The sequence below is a fragment of the Salmo trutta genome, unplaced genomic scaffold, assembly GCF_901001165.1.
Source record: "Salmo trutta unplaced genomic scaffold, fSalTru1.1, whole genome shotgun sequence".
NCBI lineage: Eukaryota > Metazoa > Chordata > Actinopteri > Salmoniformes > Salmonidae > Salmo > Salmo trutta.
In genome coordinates, this window is record NW_021823050.1 from 28,440 (window position 1) to 51,403 (window position 22,964).

Here is a 22,964-nt window from a genome sequence, read left to right on the forward strand (position 1 = left end):
CTGACTGTCTAACTGGTTGTCTCCCTGTCTGTCTGCCTGTATTCCTCTCTGACTATCTAACTGGTTGTCTGTAGGTCATTATATCAATTACTCTGATGTGTTCTTTATTCAACACCAGATTCCAACTTCAGTCCAGAACTCTTCCAGATGCTTCCAGACCTGGAGTTCTGTCTGCATGTCTATTCTTCAGACTCATCGCCAACTTGAGATAAACTAGGACACACACACACACACACACACACACACACACACACTCCTGGTCTATCCCTCTCCATCATAGTGGTCTGTGGTTTCACACACATATTGGAAGGTGTGTGTGTGTGTGTGTGTGTGTGTGTGTGTGTGTGTGTGTGTGTGTGTGTGTGTGTGTGTGTGTGTGTGTGTGTGTGTGTGTGTGTGTGTGTTGAGAAGTCAAGAGCCGAATGTGTGTTTGTGCCAATATAATTCCAATCCTGGTTTGTCTCAAGATGGTGATGAGTCTGAATAGTTAAACAGAATTCCAGGTCTGGAAGAGTCTGTTAACACTTTGATATTCAAGCAAGCTTCTTTCTTAACAGTGTATAATAGGCCTAGCAAGCTTCTTTCTTAACAGTGTATAATAGGCCTAGCAAGCTTCTTTCTTAACAGTGTATAACGGGTTATAGGCCTAGCAAGCTGCTTTCTTAACGGTGTATAACAGGTTAGAATAGGCCTAGCTAGCTGCTTTCTTAACGGTGTATAACAGGTTAGAATAGGCCTAGCTAGCTTCTTTCTTAACGGTGTATAACAGGTTAGAATAGGCCTAGCTAGCTTCTTTCTTAACGGTGTATAACAGGTTAGAATAGGCCTAGCTAGCTTCTTTCTTAACAGTGTATAACAGGTTAGAATAGGCCTAGCAAGCTTCTTTTTTAACAGTGTATAACAGGTTAGAATAGGCCTAGCAAGCTTCTTTCTTAAGTGTATAACAGGTTAGAATAGGCCTCGCAAGCTTCTTTCTTAACAGTGTAGAAAGGGTTATAGGCCTAGCAAGCTTCTTTCTTAACAGTGTATAAAGGGTTATAGGTCTAGTAGTTTTTCGGACTGAAAGTCAACATGTTACAGTGGCAGTGCTGATCAAGGAAAACACATTTCTTTGGACATTATTCATGGTTGTTAAGACTTGTGTGTCTCAAACTTTTATAAGATCCAACTGTTATTTCCTCTGATATTATGTTTTTATTGTCTCCAGGTAAGAAATGAGGATTGTGATCAGATGACTACGGCTACCATAGAGGGACATACAGAGCGGACGCCCCAACACACTGTTCCTCCTACCTTTTTAACATGAAATTCCAGGCTCACAGTGGATTGTGATGTATTCAAACCCATTGTGAATCCAGTGTGCACTTCAAATAGTTTTACAAGAGTTAAAAAAGATGAAACGAAGTAATAAAGGAATATAAAATATCTCCATTGCCGATATGTGGTTGTGTTTTCTCTCTGAGTTGATATCAACAGCTAGAACAGTGCTTAGAACAGAATGAACTCTATTTTATTGCTACCTTTCTGTTGTAACAGGCTATTTATTGTTCAATTAGTTTCTCTCTCCACACACACGCACTCGTTGGAAGTCGTGCCAGAGACTGTCTCTGTTGTTCATGCTCCATGTATTAGCTACCTGGATTCAGACTACATTCTTGTATTCCAGAGAATAGAGAAGGAGGGGGGGGGGCAGTGCCCAGTCTGTCATTCAGATATTTTGTGGTTGTTTTTTTATACATTAGCCCCCGTTCGGTTCTTTTGAAGTCCCGCAGACCCACACATACACATGTCCCGCAGACCCACACATACACATGTCCCGCAGACCCACACATACACATGTCCCGCAGACCCACACATACACATGTCCCGCAGACACCGACACACACACACACACCTGTCCCGCAGACCCACACATACACATGTCCCGCAGACACCGACACACACATACACATGTCCCGCAGACACCGACACACATGTCCCGCAGACACCGACCCACACATACACATGTCCCGCAGACACCAACACACACCTGTCCCGCAGACACCCACACACACATACAGCTGTCCCGCAGACACGACACATACCTGTCCCGCAGACACCGACACACCTGTCCCGCAGACACCGACACACCTGTCCCGCAGACACCGACACACCTGTCCCGCAGACACCGACACACCTGTCCCGCAGACACCGACAAACACCTGTCCCGCAGACACCGACACACACCTGTCCCGCAGACACCAACATACACCTGTCCCGCAGACACCCACACACACCCTCACCTGTCCCGCAGACACGACACCTGTCCCGCAGACACCGACACACACCTGTCCCGCAGACACCGACACACACCTGTCCCGCAGACACCGACACACACCTGTCCCGCAGACACCGACACACACCTGTCCCGCAGACACCGACACACACCTGTCCCGCAGACACCGACACACACCTGTCCCGCAGACAACCTGTCCCGCAGACACCGACACACACTTGTGCCGCAGACACCCACACACACCTGTCTGGCAGACACCCACACACACCTGTCTGGCAGACACCCACACACACCTGTCTGGCAGACACCCACACACACCTGTCTGGCAGACACCCACACACACCTGTCTGGCAGACACCCACACACACCTGTCTGGCAGACACCCAGACACACCTGTCTGGCAGACACCCAGACACACCCGTCCGGCAGACACACCTCCTGCCCCATCCGCTAGCTCTCTGCTTATCGTTCAGGCATCTTGGCTGCCGTTTCTTGCCGTCTCCTCCCGGTAAACAAGACACTGGGACAGACAGGTGTTGAGTTGGGCCGGTTCTACTGTGTCACTGTTTGACGGATATGATGCGGTGCTGCAAGGTGAGCACGCCGATCGTGAACCTGTCTGGTTCAGTTAAATCACAGTGTTGACATGCCACACCCTTTGATGTCTGGGGGTCAAAGGTGACACTAGTGGCTGGTAGAGGGAGAATCTCAATTGCATACTCCTCGCGTCCTCCTTGTTTCCTCCTCAAAACCCATTGGTTGAGAAAGTCAGAGGCTCTCCCTTCTGACCTTCTCCAATAGGTTTTGAGAAGGAGGCGAGGAGAGAGGATGCGAGGAGTATGCAATTGAGATTCTCCCAGAGTCTCCACCTTCTTTGGAGTGTGCACTCCCCACCATAGATTTTAATTGCCTGGATACCCAGACTCCTCGCTTCGGACAAACGCTAGGCCACTCCCACAGATGTTAGTTTCTTCTGCGCAATTAGTCTCGATCTGAGTACCTCCCCGACCCTTCACCAAACGCGAACACATTCGGGTCCGTTTGATTGGTCCAGAAACTGATGGGTTGGGCCAGTGCCAGAACAGGTGGGTAAAAGAGGCGGTTTGAACATGTCATTGGCTTTGATACTGTGATCGGTTGGAGATGAACCATTCCCTGATGACTCTGTTTTGTACAATGCCCCTCGTCACCACAAACGACATCAATGATGGCAGTTCCAGAGCAGAGAAAGAATTTAGTGTCGTCACGCTAGGATTTTAAAGGATAGGATTCGTGTAAGCATTGACTAGAGGGACTGTCCATTAATGTAAAATCCATGTCAGGAAGTGTGCAAGTGCACGCTTTGACAGAAGATTAGAGGAGGGAGAAAGTGACTGAAAAGATTTGGCATGGGTCCTCAGATCCTCAATTTCTACAGCTGCACCATCGAGAGCATCCTGACTGGTTGCATCACCGCTTAGTATGGCAACTGCTTGGCATCTGACGCAAGGCGCTGCAGAGGGTAGTGCGTACGGCTTAGTACATCACTGGGGCAAAGCTTCTTGCCATCCAGGACCTGGTGTCAGAGGAAGGCCCTAAAAATTGTGAAAGACTCCAGCCACCCTAGTCATAGACTGTTCTCTCTGCTACCGCACGGCAAGCGGTACCGGAGTGCCAAGTCTACGTCCAAAAGGCTCCTTAACAGCTTTTACGCCCAGGCCATTAAACTGCTAAACAGTTAATCAAATGGCCACCTGGACTATTTGCATTGACCCCCTTTTTTACGCTGCTGCTACTCACTGTTTATTATCTATGTGTAGTCACTTTACCCCTACCTACATATACATATTACCTCAATTACCTCGACTAACCTGTATGACCAAACATTGACTCTGTTCCGGTACCCCCACACATTGACTCTGTACCGGTACCCCCAAACATTGACTCTGTTCCGGTACCCCCACACATTGACTCTGTTCCGGTACCCCCACACATTGACTCTGTACCGGTACCCCCACACATTTACTCTGTTCCAGTACCCCCACACATTGACTCTGTACCGGTACCCCCAAACATTGACTCTGTTCCGGTACCCCCACACATTGACTCTGTACCAGTACCCCCACACATTGACTCTGTACCGGTACCCCCACACATTGACTCTATACCGGTACCCCCACACATTGACTCTGTACCGGTACCCCCACACATTGACTCTGTACCGGTACCCCCAAACATTGACTCTGTTCCGGTACCCCCACACATTGACTCTGTACCGGTACCCCCACACATTGACTCTGTACCGGTACCCCCACACATTGACTCTGTACCGGTACCCCCACACATTGACTCTGTACCGGTACCCCCCAAACATTGACTCTGTACCGGTACCCCCACACACTGACTCTGTACTGGTACCCCCACACACTGACTCTGTACTGGTACCCCCACACACTGACTCTGTACCGGTACCCACACACACTGACTCTGTACTGGTACCCACACACACTGACTCTGTACCGGTACCCCCACACACTGACTCTGTACCGGTACCCCCACACATTGACTCTGTTCCGGTACCCCCACACATTGACTCTGTACCGGTACCCCCACACATTGACTCTGTTCCGGTACCCCCACACATTGACTCTGTACCGGTACCCCCACACATTGACTCTGTTCCGGTACCCCCACACATTGACTCTGTACCGTAACACCCTGTATATAGCCTCCACATTGACTCTGTTCCGTAACACCCTGTATATAGCCTCCACATTGACTCTGTTCCGTAACACCCTGTATATAGCCTCCACATTGACTCTGTACCGTAACACCCTGTATATAGCCTCCACATTGACTCTGTTCCGTAACACCCTGTATATAGCCTCCACATTGACTCTGTACCGTAACACCCTGTATATAGCCTCCACATTGACTCTGTTCCGGAACCCCATGTATATAGCCTCCACATTGACTCTGTACCGTAACACCCTGTATATAGCCTCCACATTGACTCTGTTCCGTAACACCCTGTATATAGCCTCCACATTGACTCTGTACCGTAACACCCTGTATATAGCCTCCACATTGACTCTGTACCGTAACACCCTGTATATAGCCTCCACATTGACTCTGTTCCGTAACACCCTGTATATAGCCTCCACATTGACTCTGTACCGTAACACCCTGTATATAGCCTCCACATTGACTCTGTTCCGGAACCCCCTGTATATATCCTCCACATTGACTCTGTACCGTAACACCCTGTATATATCCTCCACATTGACTCTGTACCGTAACACCCTGTATATAGCCTCCACATTGACTCTGTACCGTAACACCCTGTATATAGCCTCCACATTGACTCTGTTCCGTAACACCCTGTATATAGCCTCCACATTGACTCTGTACCATAACACCCTGTATATAGCCTCCACATTGACTCTGTACCGTAACACCCTGTATATAGCCTCCACATTGACTCTGTTCCGTAACACCCTGTATATTGTTATTTTATTGTCTAACTTGTTCTTTATTTTGGATTCATTTTATTAGCAAATATTTTCTTACTTAACCAACAATAAAACATTTTTTTTTTTTTTTAAGGGATTGTAAGTAAGCATTTCACGGTAAGGTCTACATCTGTTGTATTCGGCCCATGTCACAAATACAATTTGATTTGAGAGAGAAAGAGAGAAAGAAAGAGAGAGAGATGGTAAAGTGACTTTGGGGATTCGGTCCATGACTGATCCTATATCTAAGGGCTCTGAAAGGGGAGGGCAGCCTACAGTATCCGTCAACTCTCTTCTCACCATCCGGACACAGAATGGGTAGCTGAGGAGGAGGTGTGAGTCATGGGGGAGAGGTGCGCGACCGGCTGGCACCTTCCTCTTGGCTGTGACAACCATCATTTAGGTTGAGAGGCTACGCCCACACGAGGTTGAAAACAAATACACAACCAGGGGAAATGTCCGGCTTCTGAATAAACGACCGGTCTGTCCTGGCGATCAATTACGAAATAAACCTTCTAAAGGTGTTAACTTCCTAATGTGAGGATCAATTATAGCCTAACCCAGGAAACCCAGTACGAAAATATCGCGCCACGAAAGATTAATTATAGGCGTATAACGTTTGTCACTTGTTGCCTGGCAAAAGGCCTCCTGCGGGGACGGGGGCTGGGACTAAAAATACAAAAATAAATATAGGACAAAACACACATCACGACAAGAGAGACAACACGACACTACATAAATAGAGACCAAACAACATAAGATCAAAGGCAACAACCTGGACATGAGGGGGTGTGCTGTGTGAGTGTTGTTGGTATTACTATCCTTGTGGGGACCAGAAGTCTTCACAAGAATACTAAAACAATAAATATTCGGACAATTGGGGACATTTCGCCAGTCCCCACAAGGAGAATGGATACAACAAAGGTTTAGGGGTTAAGGTTAGATTAAGGGTGAGGGGTTCGGGAAAGTATCATTTTGAATGGGAATCATTTGTTTGGTCCCCACAAGGATAGTAAAACAAACGTGTGTGTGTGTGTGTGTGTGTGTGTGAAACTCACGCCCCTCAAAGCACCAGCCCACGATAACGATTGGTTTGGGGGAAAGAAAAGGGGGAAACGTTTGAATAAAACCCCTCTGGTGCCTGCCTGGTAGTATGAATCTAACTTCGACCAGGACAGCAGCAGCAAGTGATGCCGTCTGTCTTATCAGCGCTGAGGAAAACCGTTGAAAACCGCTGGATATCTCAAGAAATAGAAGGGGGACGCAAACACTTTTTGGTGAATCACTAAAATGAGCTTGATTTGTATTTTTATCCGCATTTTTACATGATACGAGTGACTTCAAAGTTGTTTTCTTTTTAATATAGCCTATATTTTTATTTGAATTCCATAGTTTTTTTTACCTTAATGGATGGGATTGAAGGCGAATGGCGCACCACACTGAAATGATTGAAATGTTTTACGCGTTCTAGCTTGGAGGCATTTTGGAGTAGTCTGACAGCCGCACTAAACTCTGGGACCTTGGGAACACCTGGTTATTCTGTCCATAACACACTGATGCCAAGTGGAACTCTTTCTCTCTCTGTTTACATTTTACTCTCTTTGGCAATTCATCCATTGCAACTTTTTCATTTAGCTCACCAGACCAGACGCACTCTTGTTTAGTTTTTACCCCAAGGAACTATTACATCGTTTTTTCCCCTCCCTTTTAAGGTTTTTGAAATGACGAGCCAAAGTACTGAGAGAAGTAGGCCTATAGGGACTCTGGCGTTGCTGCGTTCCGCTTTGCTGTTGGGTCTCCTTCACATTGGTGCACCAGAGGCGAGGAGGCTACGGGGCAGCCGCGCGCAACACCGGAGAGCCTCGGCCATGCCGTCCCCACCGTTAACATACAGGGACCGGGTAATAGAGGGGACCGGAGCCGGCGAGAGCTTCCCGTTAGACTTCACCGCCGTCGAGGGGAACATGGACAACTTCATGACCCAAATTAAAAACCTGGCGCAGTCGCTGTACCCGTGCTCCGCGCAGAAGCTGGACCAGGACATGAGGCTGCACTTCTTGGACAATTCCTCTGCGACGTGTAACGATGGATCCCCAGCTGGGTAAGTGGAAGATTTTAAAGTTCAACGTTTAAATTCTGAATTGGCCCGAATTAAAGTCGCCCTAAACTTCACTTTTCAACATTTCACAAGTAGCCTAAACACACATGACAATCACATACTTTTGTTGTGCGTATTGGCTTTGACACATCTTTCCAGTTGTTTATCAAACTCTCAGTGGTTGAGTGAAAGCCAGTCCATCTATCACCACCACGACAACTTTTCCTGCCCTAATGTGACCGAAATTGATTTTAAAAATGACAAGATCAGAGGACGGGCGCTCTCTGAGGTCTATGTCGGAGCTCGAGAGAGGGAGCCCGGACCGAGAGATCAGATGCCTCTCATCAATGGAAAGTTTGACAAAAGGAATTTTGCGGAATGAGAGCACGCGAGGCCACAGTGAAAAGAATGCCTTTCATGTACAGCAGGCGACAGGCAATGTACAGCTTTAGTGGTGGTTGGCGTCACAGGTCTAGGATCAGCTTATCCTCTCCAAACCCAGATAACCTCAACCGTTTGAAGGGAAAACGCAAGACTGACTTCGGATCAGAGTCTATAGGGATAAATCTCCGCCTCTTGTAGGCTACTATCCTTGTTGCCTTTGGCTTTTTATATCCAAATGGCTTTCTAGACCGTGCGTCATGATATTGCGCATTTGGAGAGAGATGTGAAATTGAGGAGGGGACGCTATATTAGAACGGAATGTAGCGACGCTAATGGATGATTGTGATGAAAGAAGGTGTGAAAATAAAAACATTCCACAAAGCCGAAGCCCTGTTGTACTCTCAGATCCACTTCCAGCCGCGACAGGTGCCCTGCATGAATGCGCCATGACAGTTATAGGTTGATAGTGACCAATAGAACAAACATGGGCCGATTTCTTCACGGGAAAAACATAGGGGTTATCCTCAGTGTGAAAAACCAATGTTTTGGTCAAATAACTGTGATATTTGACTTTGGGAAGTAGTGCTTTGAAATCCTTATGTTGTTTCACACCATGGTTGCCAGGTGTTGAGAGAAATACTTCCTTTTGCCAGTTAAATTGTCTTCTCCAGTGTGAGAACAAGCTCACAATTCAACAGAAGGTTGAATAATATAATAGGCTCTATTAACACGGTTTGTTATTCATCTGTAAGATGACTATTCCATTATGAATCAACGAGAGAGAACCAGAAAGAGAGCGAGATTCGGTTGATTCATCGCAGCGGAACCTCTCGTGAACCCACTCTATCCCAAATAAAGACCTCAGCCCAACATCACTTTACATAGTGAGGGAGAGAACGAGAGAGGGAGAGAATCAGCAAACCAGCAATTGTGAGTGTCTCCGCTCTCCATCGATGTGACTGGGTGTATCAGCAGCAGCATCCCAAACCACAAGAGACCTCTCAATAGACCTTGCGGGGCGCGAGGCCGTGCAGGGCCAGGCAGACACGCTCTGGGCACACATGCACACCTGCTCTATCTGACAACCAGCAGAGAAAATTACAACCGTCGATTATCTCTCCAACAACAAATTGCTAATTTCTCACGACGGATCCAACCCTCTCTCAACCACACAGTCTGCCTCGAGAGTTACTGCAGAGATCCATCCAGCACGTTGTGGGCAATGAAACAACCAATATCCATTCATTGTTAATGCAGGAAATGAAGCGGGTGGGGGACCATTGGGTAATGCGAAAATGGGCGAGGGACGTGAACAGGGCGGGACCTAAATTGGAATAAACTGAACCTTATCATGCATCTTGATTGACCAGTCGAACCTCACTATAACTTCCATCCCGGACTGGATTAGCTGTTGATAACTAGCAGTACGTAGCATGGTTGCTAACACCCTCATCAAGGCGAAGCTAGCGTGGCTATCTATATAGTGGATCACTGCTAAGGCTACACTTCTCCCGCTGCCATAGGCATGTGTGTGTAAAAACCCATACAGTGTGAGGAGGGGGAGTATTTTTCAACAGCCACGGGGAGTTATTAAGAACAATGTGTCTGAGGATGTGAGGAATTTACTCTCCCTGTGTTTCTTAATTACAAATGAAGCTTCTGACGTTGATTTGTTTGCACTACTTGAACCTAACCTGGCGCCCTCTCTCTACTCTTTCCCGCTTCATTAATAAATGATAAATCTGGCAACCCAAATTAAAAGTCCGATTTTTATGTAAAATACTTAATTTTCTCTGTCTCTTTCTCTCTCTCTGTCTGTCTGTCTGTCTGTCTGTGCTTGTCTGTCTCTCTGTCTCTCGCTTGCTCGCTCTCTCTCAATTCAAGGGCTTTATTGGCATGGGAAACATATGTTAACATTGCCAAAGCAAGTGAAATGCATAAAAAGCTACATTGAAATAAACAATACAAATGAACAGTAAACATTACACCCACAGAAGTTCCAAAATAATAAAGACATTTCAAATGTCATATGTGTTGTAGCGATGTGAAAATAGTTAAAATCTGTCTGTCTGTCTGTCTGTCTCTCTCTCTCTCCATTCTACCTTTCCAGCAGCTGTCCAGTAGAGACACAGTTAATCCTCGTTAACCTAAAACACCTGGCATATCTCTCACTAATGGAGATGGATTCAGGAGTATGTGTGTGAACTGTTCATGCCATCATCTGCCTGTTCATAACAGCACATGAGTGTGTGTGTTTCACACAACCTCACACATGCAGCCCAAAGACGTGTCCCCTTGTTTATGAGTGTGTCTGTGTGTCTGCCAGGCCGGACCACTAGTCATCAGTCTGACTGAGTGCAGTGGTGAGGTCTTGCTACACACATTACAATAATCCAATCATTCATATAATGGCCCTGGGTTCCTTTGATATAGGCATCCAAACAGGCCCCTGTTGAAAGGCTGTTTTAGGCATCTGAATGGGCTCTGTCTGTCTGGGTGTTTTAGCTGGAAACCAGAGCCAAATGTTTCAAGTCTAGTTCAAAGCAGAAGCCTAAAGGACCGCACACGTTCTGGAGCGGTCCATAACACAAACCCAACCAACTGTGTGTGTGTGTGAATGAATGTAGATGCTCAGAAATACATACTCTCTCTGTGTGTGTGTGTGTGTGTGTGTGTGTGTGTGTGTGTGTGTGTCTGCCTGCCAATACTGCTTCCCCCCCCCCCAATTGACACTGAACTATGTGATTCTGTCAGATGGCCCACTTTGAAGAAGAAAAGGGGGGTCACACACACACACACACACACACACACACACACACACACACACACACACACACACACACACACACACACACACACACACACTTGTAAAACAGTTTGTTTTTGTATTGTCCTGTATAGGTACTACATCAAGGAATCTAAAGGCAGCAAGAGATGGCTGATATTCTTGGAGGGTGAGTTGAGAGGTTTAAGACTTCCAAACTCTGGTATTTGTCTGTTGTATTTTTCAATCCAAGGCACGTTACAGGGCAGAGCACTGTACAGCCGACGATGTGCCTCTTAAAGGTAATGTACATTTTGAGTTGACAATCACTGTGTTTATCGTGAATGTGAGCTGCACAAACGGCAGGGAAATGACCTTTAAAAGGTGCAGTGTCGGCTGGCCAGTGCGCTGCTCTATAACCGGCCTTGGATTGAATCTTGGCCCTGATGCTTTGTTATTTGTTGCTGTTCTTCTTCTTCTCTGTCCTGGGTAATGTTGTTGTTGGTCTGTGTAGGTGGATGGTACTGTATGTAATGTTGGTCTGTGTAGGTGGATGGTACTGTATGTAATGTTGGTCTGTGTAGGTGGATGGTACTGTATGTAATGTTGGTCTGTGTAGGTGGATGGTACTGTATGTAATGTTGTTGTTGGTCTGTGTAGGTGGATGGTACTGTATGTAATGTTGGTCTGTGTAGGTGGATGGTACTGTATGTAATGTTGGTCTGTGTAGGTGGATGGTACTGTATGTAATGTTGTTGTTGGTCTGTGTAGGTGGATGGTACTGTATGTAATGTTGTTGTTGGTCTGTGTAGGTGGATGGTACTGTATGTAATGTTGGTCTGTGTAGGTGGATGGTACTGTATGTAATGTTGGTCTGTGTAGGTGGATGGTACTGTATGTAATGTTGGTCTGTGTAGGTGGATGGTACTGTATGTAATGTTGTTGTTGGTCTGTGTAGGTGGATGGTACTGTTTCAACAGACAGACTTGTGACACCAGGTACCAGACAATGAGGAGATTCATGAGCTCCCTGAAGTGGCCACGCACCAGAACAGGTCAGCAGTTATTAACACTTATTACAACTCAAAACATGTTGATTAATGGTAATAGAGAGTAATACTGTTGCTATAACCTATCCTATTGGTGTTCAGAGTCAGACTTCACCAGAACACTTTTCAACATGCTTATAACATGTTTATGAACTAGTAATAATAGCTAGTATTAAGTGTTATAACCAGTCAAAAGAAGGCTTATGATTTGTCTGTTCAGGGAGGTGCTGCAGAAACGAATTGACTCTTTAAAAATCATTGGTTCAGTACAGGCTGTAGAGGGAAAATATCTCAGGCCATATAAATGTTAGTGTTTCCCATTAATCAGTAGAACTCAGTCAGTCTGTCTGTTTTAGTTACCGAAATTAATCTCACACTCACAAGAACCTCTTTCTTCTCTCTCTCTCTTCCTCTCTCTTTCTCCCCTCCCTCTCTCTCTCCCCTCCCTCTCTCTCTCCCCTCCATCTCTCTTTCTCCTCCCTCTCTCTTCATTTCAGTGGGGCTTTATCTCCCTCACTCCCTCTCTCCCTCTCTCCCCCCTCCATCTCTCTCTCCCCCTCCATCTCTCTCTCCCCCTCCATCTCTCCCCCTCTCTCTCTTCATTTCCATGGGCCTTTATCCCCCTCTCTCTCCCTCCCTCTCCCCCTCCCTCTCTCCCTCCCTCCCTCTCTCTCCCCCTTCATCTCCCCTCTCTCTTCATTTCCATGGGGCTTTATCTCCCTCTATCTCCCCCTCTCTCTCTTCATTTCCACGGGGCTTTATCTCCCTCTCTCTCTCCCCCCTCTCTTCATTTCCATGGGGTTTTATCTCCCTCTCTCTCCCCCCCTCTCTCTTCATTTCCATGGGTCTTTATCCCCCCTTCATTTCCACTGGGCTTTATCTCCCTCTCTCTCTCCCCCCTCTTCATTTCCATGGGGCTTTATCTCCCTCTCTCTCTCCCCCCTCTCTCTTTGTCCCCCCTCTTCATCTCCATGGGTCTTTACCCCCCCTTCATCTCCATGGGTCTTTACCCCCCCTCTTCATCTCCATGGGTCTTTACCCCCCCTTCATCTCCATGGGTCTTTACCCCCCCTTCATCTCCATGGGTCTTTACCCCCCCCCCCCCCTCTTCATCTCCATGGGTCTTTAACCCCCCCCCCTTCATCTCCATGGGTCTTTACCCCCCCCCTTCATCTCCATGGGTCTTTACCCCCCCTCTTCATCTCCATGGGTCTTTACCCCCCCCCTCTTCATTTCCATGGGTCTTTACCCCCCCCCCTCTTCATCTCCATGGGTCTTTACCCCCCCTCTTCATCTCCATGGGTCTTTACCCCCCCCTCTTCATCTCCATGGGTCTTTACCCCCCCTCTTCATTTCCATGGGTCTTTACCCCCCCTTCATCTCCATGGGTCTTTACCCCCCCTCTTCATTTCCATGGGTCTTTCCCCCCCCCCCTCTTCATTTCCATGGGTCTTTACCCCCCCCCTCTTCATCTCCATGGGTCTTTACCCCCCCCCTCTTCATCTCCATGGGTCTTTACCCCCCTCTTCATCTCCATGGTTCTTTACCCCCCCCTCTTCATCTCCATGGGTCTTTACCCCCCCTCTTCATTTCCATGGGTCTTTACCCCCCCTTCATCTCCATGGGTCTTTACCCCCCCTCTTCATTTCCATGGGTCTTTACCCCCCCCCCTCTTCATTTCCATGGGTCTTTACCCCCCCCCTCTTCATCTCCATGGGTCTTTACCCCCCCTCCCCCCCTCTTCATCTCCATGGGTCTTTACCCCCCCCTCTTCATCTCCATGGGTCTTTACCCCCCCTCCCCCCCTCTTCATCTCCATGGGTCTTTACCCCCCCCTCTTCATCTCCATGGGTCTTTACCCCCCCCTCTTCATCTCCATGGGTCTTTACCCCCCCTCCCCCCCTCTTCATCTCCATGGGTCTTTACCCCCCCTTCATCTCCATGGGTCTTTACCCCCCCCCTCTTCATCTCCATGGGTCTTTACCCCCCCTCTTCATCTCCATGGGTCTTTACCCCCCCCCCCCCCCTCCTCTCTGTGGTTCTCTGTCTCCAGGTATAGGTATTCTGTCTCCTCAGCCAGAGGAGAACCCCTATTGGTGGAATGCCAACATGGTGTAAGAACTCCTATCGCTCTTCTCTCCCTTCTTGCATATGTGTGTTTGTTTATGGTGTTTGTGTGTGAAACGGTTGGTGTTTTTTCTTGTCAGAGTGAGTCAGTAAAGTTGTGCTGCAGCTCTTTACTAAACAACCTCTTCCTCCCTCTGACTGGAAAACTCTGACTGGAAAACTCTGACTGAGTCTCTGTGTGTTATGGTTTCCTCTCTCTCAATTCAATTTCACTTTATGGTGCTTTATTGGCATGGGAAACATATGTTAACATTGCCAAAGCAAGTGAAGTAGATCATTTGTAGATATTAGATAATTAAAGTACATAATTCGATAATTAAATTGTAATTACTTCGCCACTACGGCCTATTTATTGCCTTACCTCCCTTATCTTACCTCATTTGCACACACTGTGTATAGACTTCTCTACTGTGTTATTGACTGATCGTTTGTTTATTCCATGTGTGAGTTAAACATGGGTTGTTGTATGTGTCGAACTGCTTTGCTTTATCTTGGCCAGGTCGCAGTTGTAAATGAGAACTTGTTCTCAACTGGCCTCCCTGGTTAAATAAAGGTGAAATAATACAAATGTAAAAAGATAATAAACAATAAAAATGAACAGTAAACATTACACTCACAGAAGTTCCAAAATAATAAAGACATTTCAAATGTCATATGTCTATATACAGTGTTGTAACGATGTGCAAATAGTTAAAGTACAAAAGGGAAAATAAATAAACATAAATATGGGTTGTATTTACAATGGTGTTTGTTCTTCACTTTTCTTGTGGCAACAGGTCACAGACCTTGCTGCTGTGATGTCACACTGTGGTATTTCACCCAGTAGATATGAGAGTTTATCAAAATAGTATTTTGAATTCTTTGTGGGTCTGTGTAATCTGAGGGAAATACGTGTCTCTAATATGGTCATACATTTGGCAGGAGGTTAGGAAGTGCAGCTCAGTTTCCACCTCATTTTCTGGGCAAAGTGTACATAGCCTTCTCTTGAGAGCCAGGTCTGCCTACGGCAGTCTTTCTCAATAGCAAGGCTATGCTCACTGAGTCTGTACATAGTCAAAGCTTTCCTTATGTTTGGGTCAGTCACTGTGTACTCTCTGTTTAGGGCCAAATAGCATTCTAGTTTGCTCTGGTTTTTTTTGTTAATTCTTTCCAATGTGTCTTGTAATTATCTTTTTGTTTTCTCATGATTTGGTTGTGTCTAATTGTGTTGCTGTCCTGGGGCTCTGTGGGGTCTGTTTGTGTTTGTGAACAGAGCCCCAGGACCAGCTTGCTTAGGGAACTCTTCTCCAGGTTCATCTCTCTGTAGGTGATGGCTTTGTTATGAAGGTTTGGGAATCGCTTCCTTTTATTAGGTGGTTGTAGAATTTAACGGCTCTTTTCTGGATTTTGATAATTAGCGGGTATCGGCCTAATTCTGCCCTGCATGCATTATTTGGTGTTTTACGTTGTACACAGAGGATATGTTTGCAGAATTCTGCATGCAGAATCTCATTTTGGTGTTTGTCCCATTTGGTGAATTCTTGGTTGGTGAGCAGACCCCAGACCTCACAACCATAAAGGGCAATGGGTTCTATAACTGATTCAAGTATTTTTAGCCAGATCCTAATTGGTATGTCGAATTTTATGTTCCTTTTGATGGCATAGAAGGCCCTTCTTGCCTTGTCTCTCAGATCGTTCACAGCTTTGTGCAAGTTAAGTATGGCGCTAAAGTGTTTAGGCCAAAGTAGGTACAGTTTTTTGTGTGCTCTAGGGCAACGGTGTCTAGATGGAATTTGTATTTCTGGTCCTGGCAACTGGACCTTTTTTGGAACACCATTATTTTTGTCTTACTGAGATTTACTGTCAGGGTCCAGGTCTGACAAAATCTGGGCAGAAGATCTAGGTGCTGCTGTAGGCCCTCCTTGGTTGGGACAAAAGCACCAGATCATCAGCAAACAGTAGACATTTAACTTCAGATTCTAGTAGGGTGAGGCCGGGTGCTGCAGACTGTTCTAGTGCCCTCGCCAATTCGTTGATATGTTGAAGAAGGTTGGGCTTAAGCTGCATCCCTGTCTAACCCCACGGCCCTATGGAAAGAAATGTGTGTGTTTTTTTGCCAATTTTAACCGCAGACTTGTTGTTTGTGTACATGGATTTTATAATGTTGTATGTTTTTCCCCCAACACCACTTAACAACAATTTGTATAGCAGACCCTCATGCCAAATTGAGTCAAAAGCTTTTTGGAAATCAACAAAGCATGAGGATCTCTCTCTCTCTCTCTCTCTAGGTTCATCCCATACTGCTCTAGTGATGCCTGGAGTGGAGCCTCAGCAAAGACTGACCAAAGTAGGGAACATCAGTTCAGTATATAGTCACTCCTTAGGGAATAGGATGCCACTTTGGAAAAACACTATGCATTTTATTTCAAATAATTCAAGACATTTGAGTGATAATTCCTGATTATGCCTGTCAGTTGGGTTGCCAGAGACGCGACCCATTCGTTCGTTCTATCAGTTGGGTTGCCAGAGATGCGACCCATTCGTTCGTTCTATCAGTTGGGTTGCCAGAGACGCGACCCATTCGTTCGTTCTATCAGTTGGGTTGCCAGAGATGCGACCCATTCGTTCGTTCTATCAGTTGGGTTGCCAGAGACGCGACCCATTCGTTCGTTCTATCAGTTGGGTTGCCAGAGACGCAACCCATTCGTTGGTTCTAAATGTTCTATTGCCATATTGGCTGGTAACGTTCAGATCCCTTGCTTGCTAGCTAGCCAACTACATTTATTTGGATACATCCACAACAATGAGCTAATCTGGCGCGATTTCACCTGACATAGAAAATGTGCTCTCTCGCCAGGACACTGTTGTTCAGAGGAGCTAGCCAACAACACAGCTAACACAATCACTTCAAACGGAACCTGGAAAGACTGCAAACTAGCTGCACTTTGTTTGAACTGTTTTCTATTGACATTTCTTTGTACATATACACCAAAAAATATGCTGATTCATTATTTTGACTGGCTGAGAAAAGCTTCCAGCCTGACTCATCCCAAAACGTTCATTACTACGCGACAGCTGGAGATCGAATTTGAATATTGAAACAATGTTGCAGATGTCGGAGAGACAGACAGCAAGGTTTGATGAGGTTTATAAATTGCCTGGCAGGGCTGATGAGACAGTGGATTGTGCAGTCAGATGGAACAGAGTAAATAGGCATTTTAACATCATAGATTTAGCTGGTGGTAACTTGTGGAATAGACACTGGCTGGAATGCGGTTTTAACCAATCAGCATTCAGGATTAGACCCACCGGTTGTATAACAAGCTATCAATCAATGTGTCTACTGTGCCTGTCTTCATGTTGTGTGTATGTTTCTCTCTGTGTAGGTGACTATGCGTTCATGGGCTCAGTGATCATTATGGAGGTGGTTAATGAGCTGCTTACTAAAGGACTGGACAGCGCTAAGATCCTGCTACTGGCTGGGAGCAGGTCAGTACACTGTGTGTGTGTCTGATAAAATCACCACAGTCTCAAACCTTTTTACTTTACTTACTTTTTTGGACATCCGTCTGTTTCTCCCTCAATCTGGCCCTCTGGCCCTCTCCAGCTCTCCTTATTTCCCTCTCTCTGGATTACTGAATGTTTTTTACTCTCTCTCTCTCTCTCTCTCTCTCTCGCTCCCCTCCCAGTGCGGGGGGTACAGGTGTACTACTGAACGTGGACCGTGTGGCGGAGCACCTGGAGTCCCGGGGACACGGGGAGATTCAGGTCCGGGGTCTGGCTGACTCTGGCTGGTTCCTGGATAACAAGCAGTACAGATCTACAGACTGTCACAGCACCATCAGCTGTGAGCCTACTGAGGCTATCAGGAGAGGAATCAGGTGAGAGAGGGAGAGGGAAGGAGAGAGGGAAGGAGGGAGGAGAGAGGGAAGGAGGGAGGGGAGGGAGAGAGAGAGGAGGGGGAGGGAGGGAGGGGAGGGGAGGGAGAGAAGGAGGGAGAGAGAAGGAGGGAGGGAGGGGAGAGAGGGAAGGAGGGGAGGGAGAGAGAGAGAAGGAGGGAGGGAGAGATGACGAGTGACCATACGAGTGACAACTGTGACTATACTTCCTGTTTCCTGTCTAGGTACTGGGGTAGTGTGGTGCCAGAGAGCTGCAGACAGACTCACATAGGAGAGGAGTGGAACTGCTTCTTCGGATATAAAGTCTACCCCACGCTCAAGAGTAAGAGAGTGTTTCTAGTACTCTCTCCCTCTCTGTTTCTCTGTCTCTCTCCCCCTCCCTCTTTCTCTCTCTCTCCCTCTCTCACTCTCTGTCTCTCTCTAGCACTCTCTCTTTCTCTCCAGGTCCAGTGTTATTTGATGAGGCCTATTTGATGAGGCCCCCCTCTCTCTCTTCCTCCCCCACTTCCTCTCCCCTTCCCGCCTCCCCCTCCCTCTCTCCCCCTCCCTCCCTCCCTCCCTCCTCCCTCCCTCCCCTTCCCGCCTCCCCCTCCCCCTCCCTCTCTCCCCCTCCCTCTCGCCGCCTCCCCCCCTCCAACCCCTCTCTCTCTCTCTCTCCAGGTCCAGTGTTTGTGGTCCAGTGGTTATTTGATGAGGCCCCCCTCTCTCTCTTCCTCCCCCACTTCCTCTCCCCTTCCCGCCTCCCCCTCCCTCTCTCCCCTCCCCTCCCGCCGCCTCCCCTCCTCTAACCCCTCTTTCTCTCTCCAGGTCCAGTGTTTGTGGTCCAGTGGTTATTTGACGAGGCCCAGTTAACAGTAGATAACATCCACCTGACTGGTCATCCGGTCCACGAGGGACAATGGAGATACATACAGAATTTGGGCAACGAGCTGAGGAACACACTCAAAGACGTCCCGTAAGACACACACAGACACACACACACACACACACACACAATAATGTACAAACACACATACATACCATAACTTCCTGTTTTATTCCCTAAAGAATGTTAACATTTTATGTTATGTGGAATGTTAACTCTCCTCTGATCACGTTGATTGATCTGTCTGTTCTGACTGCCAGGGCCTTGTTTGCTCCAGCCTGCCTATCCCATGAGGTCATCACCAGGAAGTGAGTGAACAGTCACTGATCATAACTGGGTCTTAGCTTAGACATATCATAACTGGGTCTTAGCTTAGACATATCATAACTGGGTCTTAGATTAGACATATCATAACTGGGTCTTAGCTTAGACATATCATAACTGGGTCTCAGCTTAGACATATCATAACTGGGTCTCAGATTAGACATATCATAACTGGGTCTCAGCTTAGACATATCATAACTGGGTCTCAGCTTAGACATATCATAACTGGGTCTCAGCTTAGACATATCATAACTGGGTCTTAGATTAGACATATCATAACTGGGTCTTAGCTTAGACATATCATAACTGGGTCTCAGATTAGACATATCATAACTGGGTCTTAGCTTAGACATATCATAACTGGGTCTCAGATTAGACATATCATAACTGGGTCTCAGCTTAGACATATCATAACTGGGTCTTAGCTTAGACATATCATAACTGGGTCTCAGATTAGACATATCATAACTGGGTCTCAGATTAGACATATCATAACTGGGTCTCAGATTAGACATATCATAACTGGGTCTCAGATTAGACATATCATAACTGGGTCTCAGATTAGACATATCATAACTGGGTCTTAGCTTAGACATATCATAACTGGGTCTCAGATTAGACATATCATAACTGGGTCTCAGATTAGACATATCATAACTGGGTCTTAGCTTAGACATATCATAACTGGGTCTCAGATTAGACATATCATAACCTTAACTTGGAGCTTTGCAAAAAAATGAGTGACTTGACCGGTACCTCTCCCATTTCTAACCTCCTTTCCGCTCCTCCCCCTGTTACCATAGTTACTGGATGGACATCCAAGTCAAAGGAACCTCCCTCCCCAGAGCCCTACACTGCTGGGACCGTGGTCTCCACGACAACAACCTCCACCAAAGATCCTCCAACAACAACACCCATAGCAACAATCCTAACCCCACCCCCAACAAGGCTCTGCCCCCAGCTTCGCCTCCAAGGGGCTGTCCTCTGCGTCTGATTGACAGCTGCCCCTGGCCTCACTGTAATCCCACCTGTCCCACTATAAGGGATCAGACCACCGGACAGGAAATGAGCGTGATCCAGTTCCTGAAACACATGGGGTTTGATGTTGCCAAGATGGCCCAGCAACAGGGCATGGACGCAGGGAAACTGCTGGGGATGCTGAATAACGGGAACTGAGCAGGGAGAGACTCACACAGGTAGCTGAAAGGAAACACACATACACACACACTCTGACACAGCAGGGCATGGACCAAAGAACGCTTTGGTGGAGATGAACGGAACTCAATGCAACAACCGAATAGAAACAGAACTGAACTCTAAGCAACAGGACTGAACAAAACTTAGCGAACCCCAAAAGCAATAGAACTGAGCAGAAAAAGTTGCTGTGCTAAACTGAACTGGACTCAATGGATCTGAATTCAGAACTTTGACTTGGTGCAACTTAAAACACCTCAACTCTGAACGCAGCTTGAATAGTGTCTGCAACGGGACAAAACTCGACTCAACTGAATAATAACTCATTTTTAGTTATTAGAACACAACAACGGAACTGCTAAGTTTGAGTTCAAACAACTGAACAATGCTTTACTCAACAATGCTGAACTCAACAGAACCTGAACAGAACTAAACTATACTGAAATAATTATTCGGGCGCGAAAAGACATACATAAATGGAACGTCATCTGTTTTAAGGATACTATCCCAAATGGCATTAGATTCCCCCATAGGGCTCTGGTCAAAACTAGTGCACTATATTGTGAATAGAGTGCCATTTGGAACGCAATCTGTTCGTTTTAAAGTAAATAAGACAACGGACTTGTGGATTTTGATATATATATATATGCATAGATGTAGAAGTTGTGTATGTATATGAAGTGGAATCCTTAGACTGTAATGACTTGATAGACTTCAATTATCATTTTGATCAATGCCACAGAAGATACAGAATCAAGCTTCTGATATGGAAGGCACTGGATTATAGCAAGCCCCTCATAGGCTACGTTTACACAGGCAGCCTAATTCTGATCCATTTCCACTAATTGGTCTTCTAACCAATCAGATCAGGGTCTTTTACCAATAATTGGGCAAAATACCAGAATTGGGCTGCCTGTGTTAACACAGCCATAGTAACAGGGTTCACTAGAACTGATTGATTAGAATTGTCTCAAACGACCACATAGCCTACTGCCACATCTGAACTCACCAGCAGAGATGGATGGAGACTGCCACACCTAAACATAGGCTACTAACAGAGTGAGAGATGGATGGCTGATACAGTATGTGGGGAATGTCTGGATGGATGGCTGATACAGTATGTGGGGAATGGGAGAGATGTCTGGATGGATGGCTGATACAGTATGTGGGGAATGGGAGAGATGTCTGGATGGATGGCTGATACAGTATGTGGGGAATGGGAGAGATGTCTGGATGGATAGCTGATACAGTATGTGGGGAATGGGAGAGATGTCTGGATGGATGGCTGATACAGTATGTGGGGAATGGGAGAGATGTCTGGATGGATGGCTGATACAGTATGTGGGGAATGGGAGAGATGTCTGGATGGATGGCTGATACAGTATGTGGGGAATGGGAGAGATGTCTGGATGGATGGCTGATACAGTATGTGGGGAATGTCTGGATGGATGGCTGATACAGTATGTGGGGAATGGGAGAGATGTCTGGATGGATGGCTGATACAGTATGTGGGGAATGGGAGAGATGTCTGGATGGATGGCTGATACAGTATGTGGGGAATGTCTGGATGGATGGCTGATACAGTATGTGGGGAATGGGAGAGATGTCTGGATGGATGGCTGATACAGTATGTGGGGAATGGGAGAGATGTCTGGATGGATGGCTGATACAGTATGTGGGGAATGGGAGAGATGTCTGGATGGATGGCTGATACAGTATGTGGGGAATGGGAGAGATGTCTGGATGGATGGCTGATACAGTATGTGGGGAATGGGAGAGAGGTCTGGATGGATGGCTGATACAGTATGTGGGGAATGGGAGAGATTTATTATATGGCGCTCTCTACTGGAGATTTTGAGAATTACAAACATTTGTATTTTTGCTGCTTCCAACTCTCCCTGGGTAAATAATACTGACTGGTGCTTTTAGCCACATATGCTTTTATACAAGGGTAATAATGGGTTATATTTTACAAGGATAATAATGGGTTATATTTTACAAGGATAATAATGGGTTGTACTTTACAAGGATAATAATGGGTTATACTTTAGTATCTCTAAAAGGTTATGTGATTAACTGTTTGAACTCAACGAAGGGTTGCACATTTTCGGTAACTTTCACAAAATGTACCTGAAATCCCGGTTGGAAGTTTCCTGGAATCAGGAGGGAATAAACAGAGACTCTGGGAATCAACCAACCAGGATTTCTGGATAACCTGGGAATTTTGCAACCCTAAACTCAAGCTACTTTGGAGTTGATATTTATTGGATTAGGTGTATCATGTATGTGCTATTCTACTTCATATTTATTAGGTGTATCATGTATGTGCTATTACGGCAGGAAAGTGTCAATATATTTAGCTCTTTTTATGGTGCTGATTGCATGTCTGTAATACATTATAATTGTGTTAAATAATAGAAAGATGTATTTTTTCAATGATTTATATTAGATTTCTCCACTGAAAAGTACAAGTGCGAAGTGTAGCATAACCACTATAAAGGTACACATCAGATAAG

General features: G+C 46.3%; 1 protein-coding gene and 1 long non-coding RNA gene across 2 annotated transcripts in view; both read left to right on the plus strand.

Moving 5' to 3' along the window:
- The window catches only part of LOC115188480 (uncharacterized), an 8,519-nt gene extending 7,084 nt beyond the window's left edge, over window positions 1-1,435 (plus strand). Inside the window, exon 4 of the long non-coding RNA XR_003876424.1 lies at window positions 1,208-1,435. This is a non-coding gene — a long non-coding RNA (uncharacterized LOC115188480). The remainder of the gene's footprint in view (window positions 1-1,207) is intronic.
- Window positions 1,436-6,807: 5,372 nt separating this feature from the next.
- On the plus strand, window positions 6,808-22,873 carry LOC115188479 (palmitoleoyl-protein carboxylesterase notum1a). Its single transcript, XM_029747351.1, has 11 exons — window positions 6,808-7,867; window positions 11,150-11,202; window positions 11,971-12,066; window positions 14,114-14,174; window positions 16,455-16,513; window positions 17,553-17,655; window positions 17,856-18,047; window positions 18,290-18,387; window positions 18,873-19,020; window positions 19,191-19,238; window positions 20,058-22,873. The coding sequence occupies exons 1-11, from the start codon at window positions 7,488-7,490 to the stop codon at window positions 20,428-20,430; spliced, it is 1,611 nt and encodes a 536-aa protein (XP_029603211.1). The 5' UTR covers window positions 6,808-7,487; the 3' UTR covers window positions 20,431-22,873.
- The last annotated feature ends 91 nt before the right edge of the window (window positions 22,874-22,964 follow it).

What these genes read in the sequence shown, in the direction of transcription:
- LOC115188479 (XM_029747351.1), top strand. Translation starts at nt 7,488, where the DNA reads ATGACGAGCCAAAGTACTGAGAGAAGTAGGCCTATAGGGACTCTGGCG. An exon ending in TGGTGGAATGCCAACATGGT is followed by an intron (nt 14,175 to 16,454) that starts GTAAGAACTCCT and finishes CTCTCTCTCTAG; the next exon opens with GTTCATCCCATACTGCTCTA. An exon ending in AGTCTACCCCACGCTCAAGA is followed by an intron (nt 18,388 to 18,872) that starts GTAAGAGAGTGT and finishes TTCTCTCTCCAG; the next exon opens with GTCCAGTGTTTGTGGTCCAG.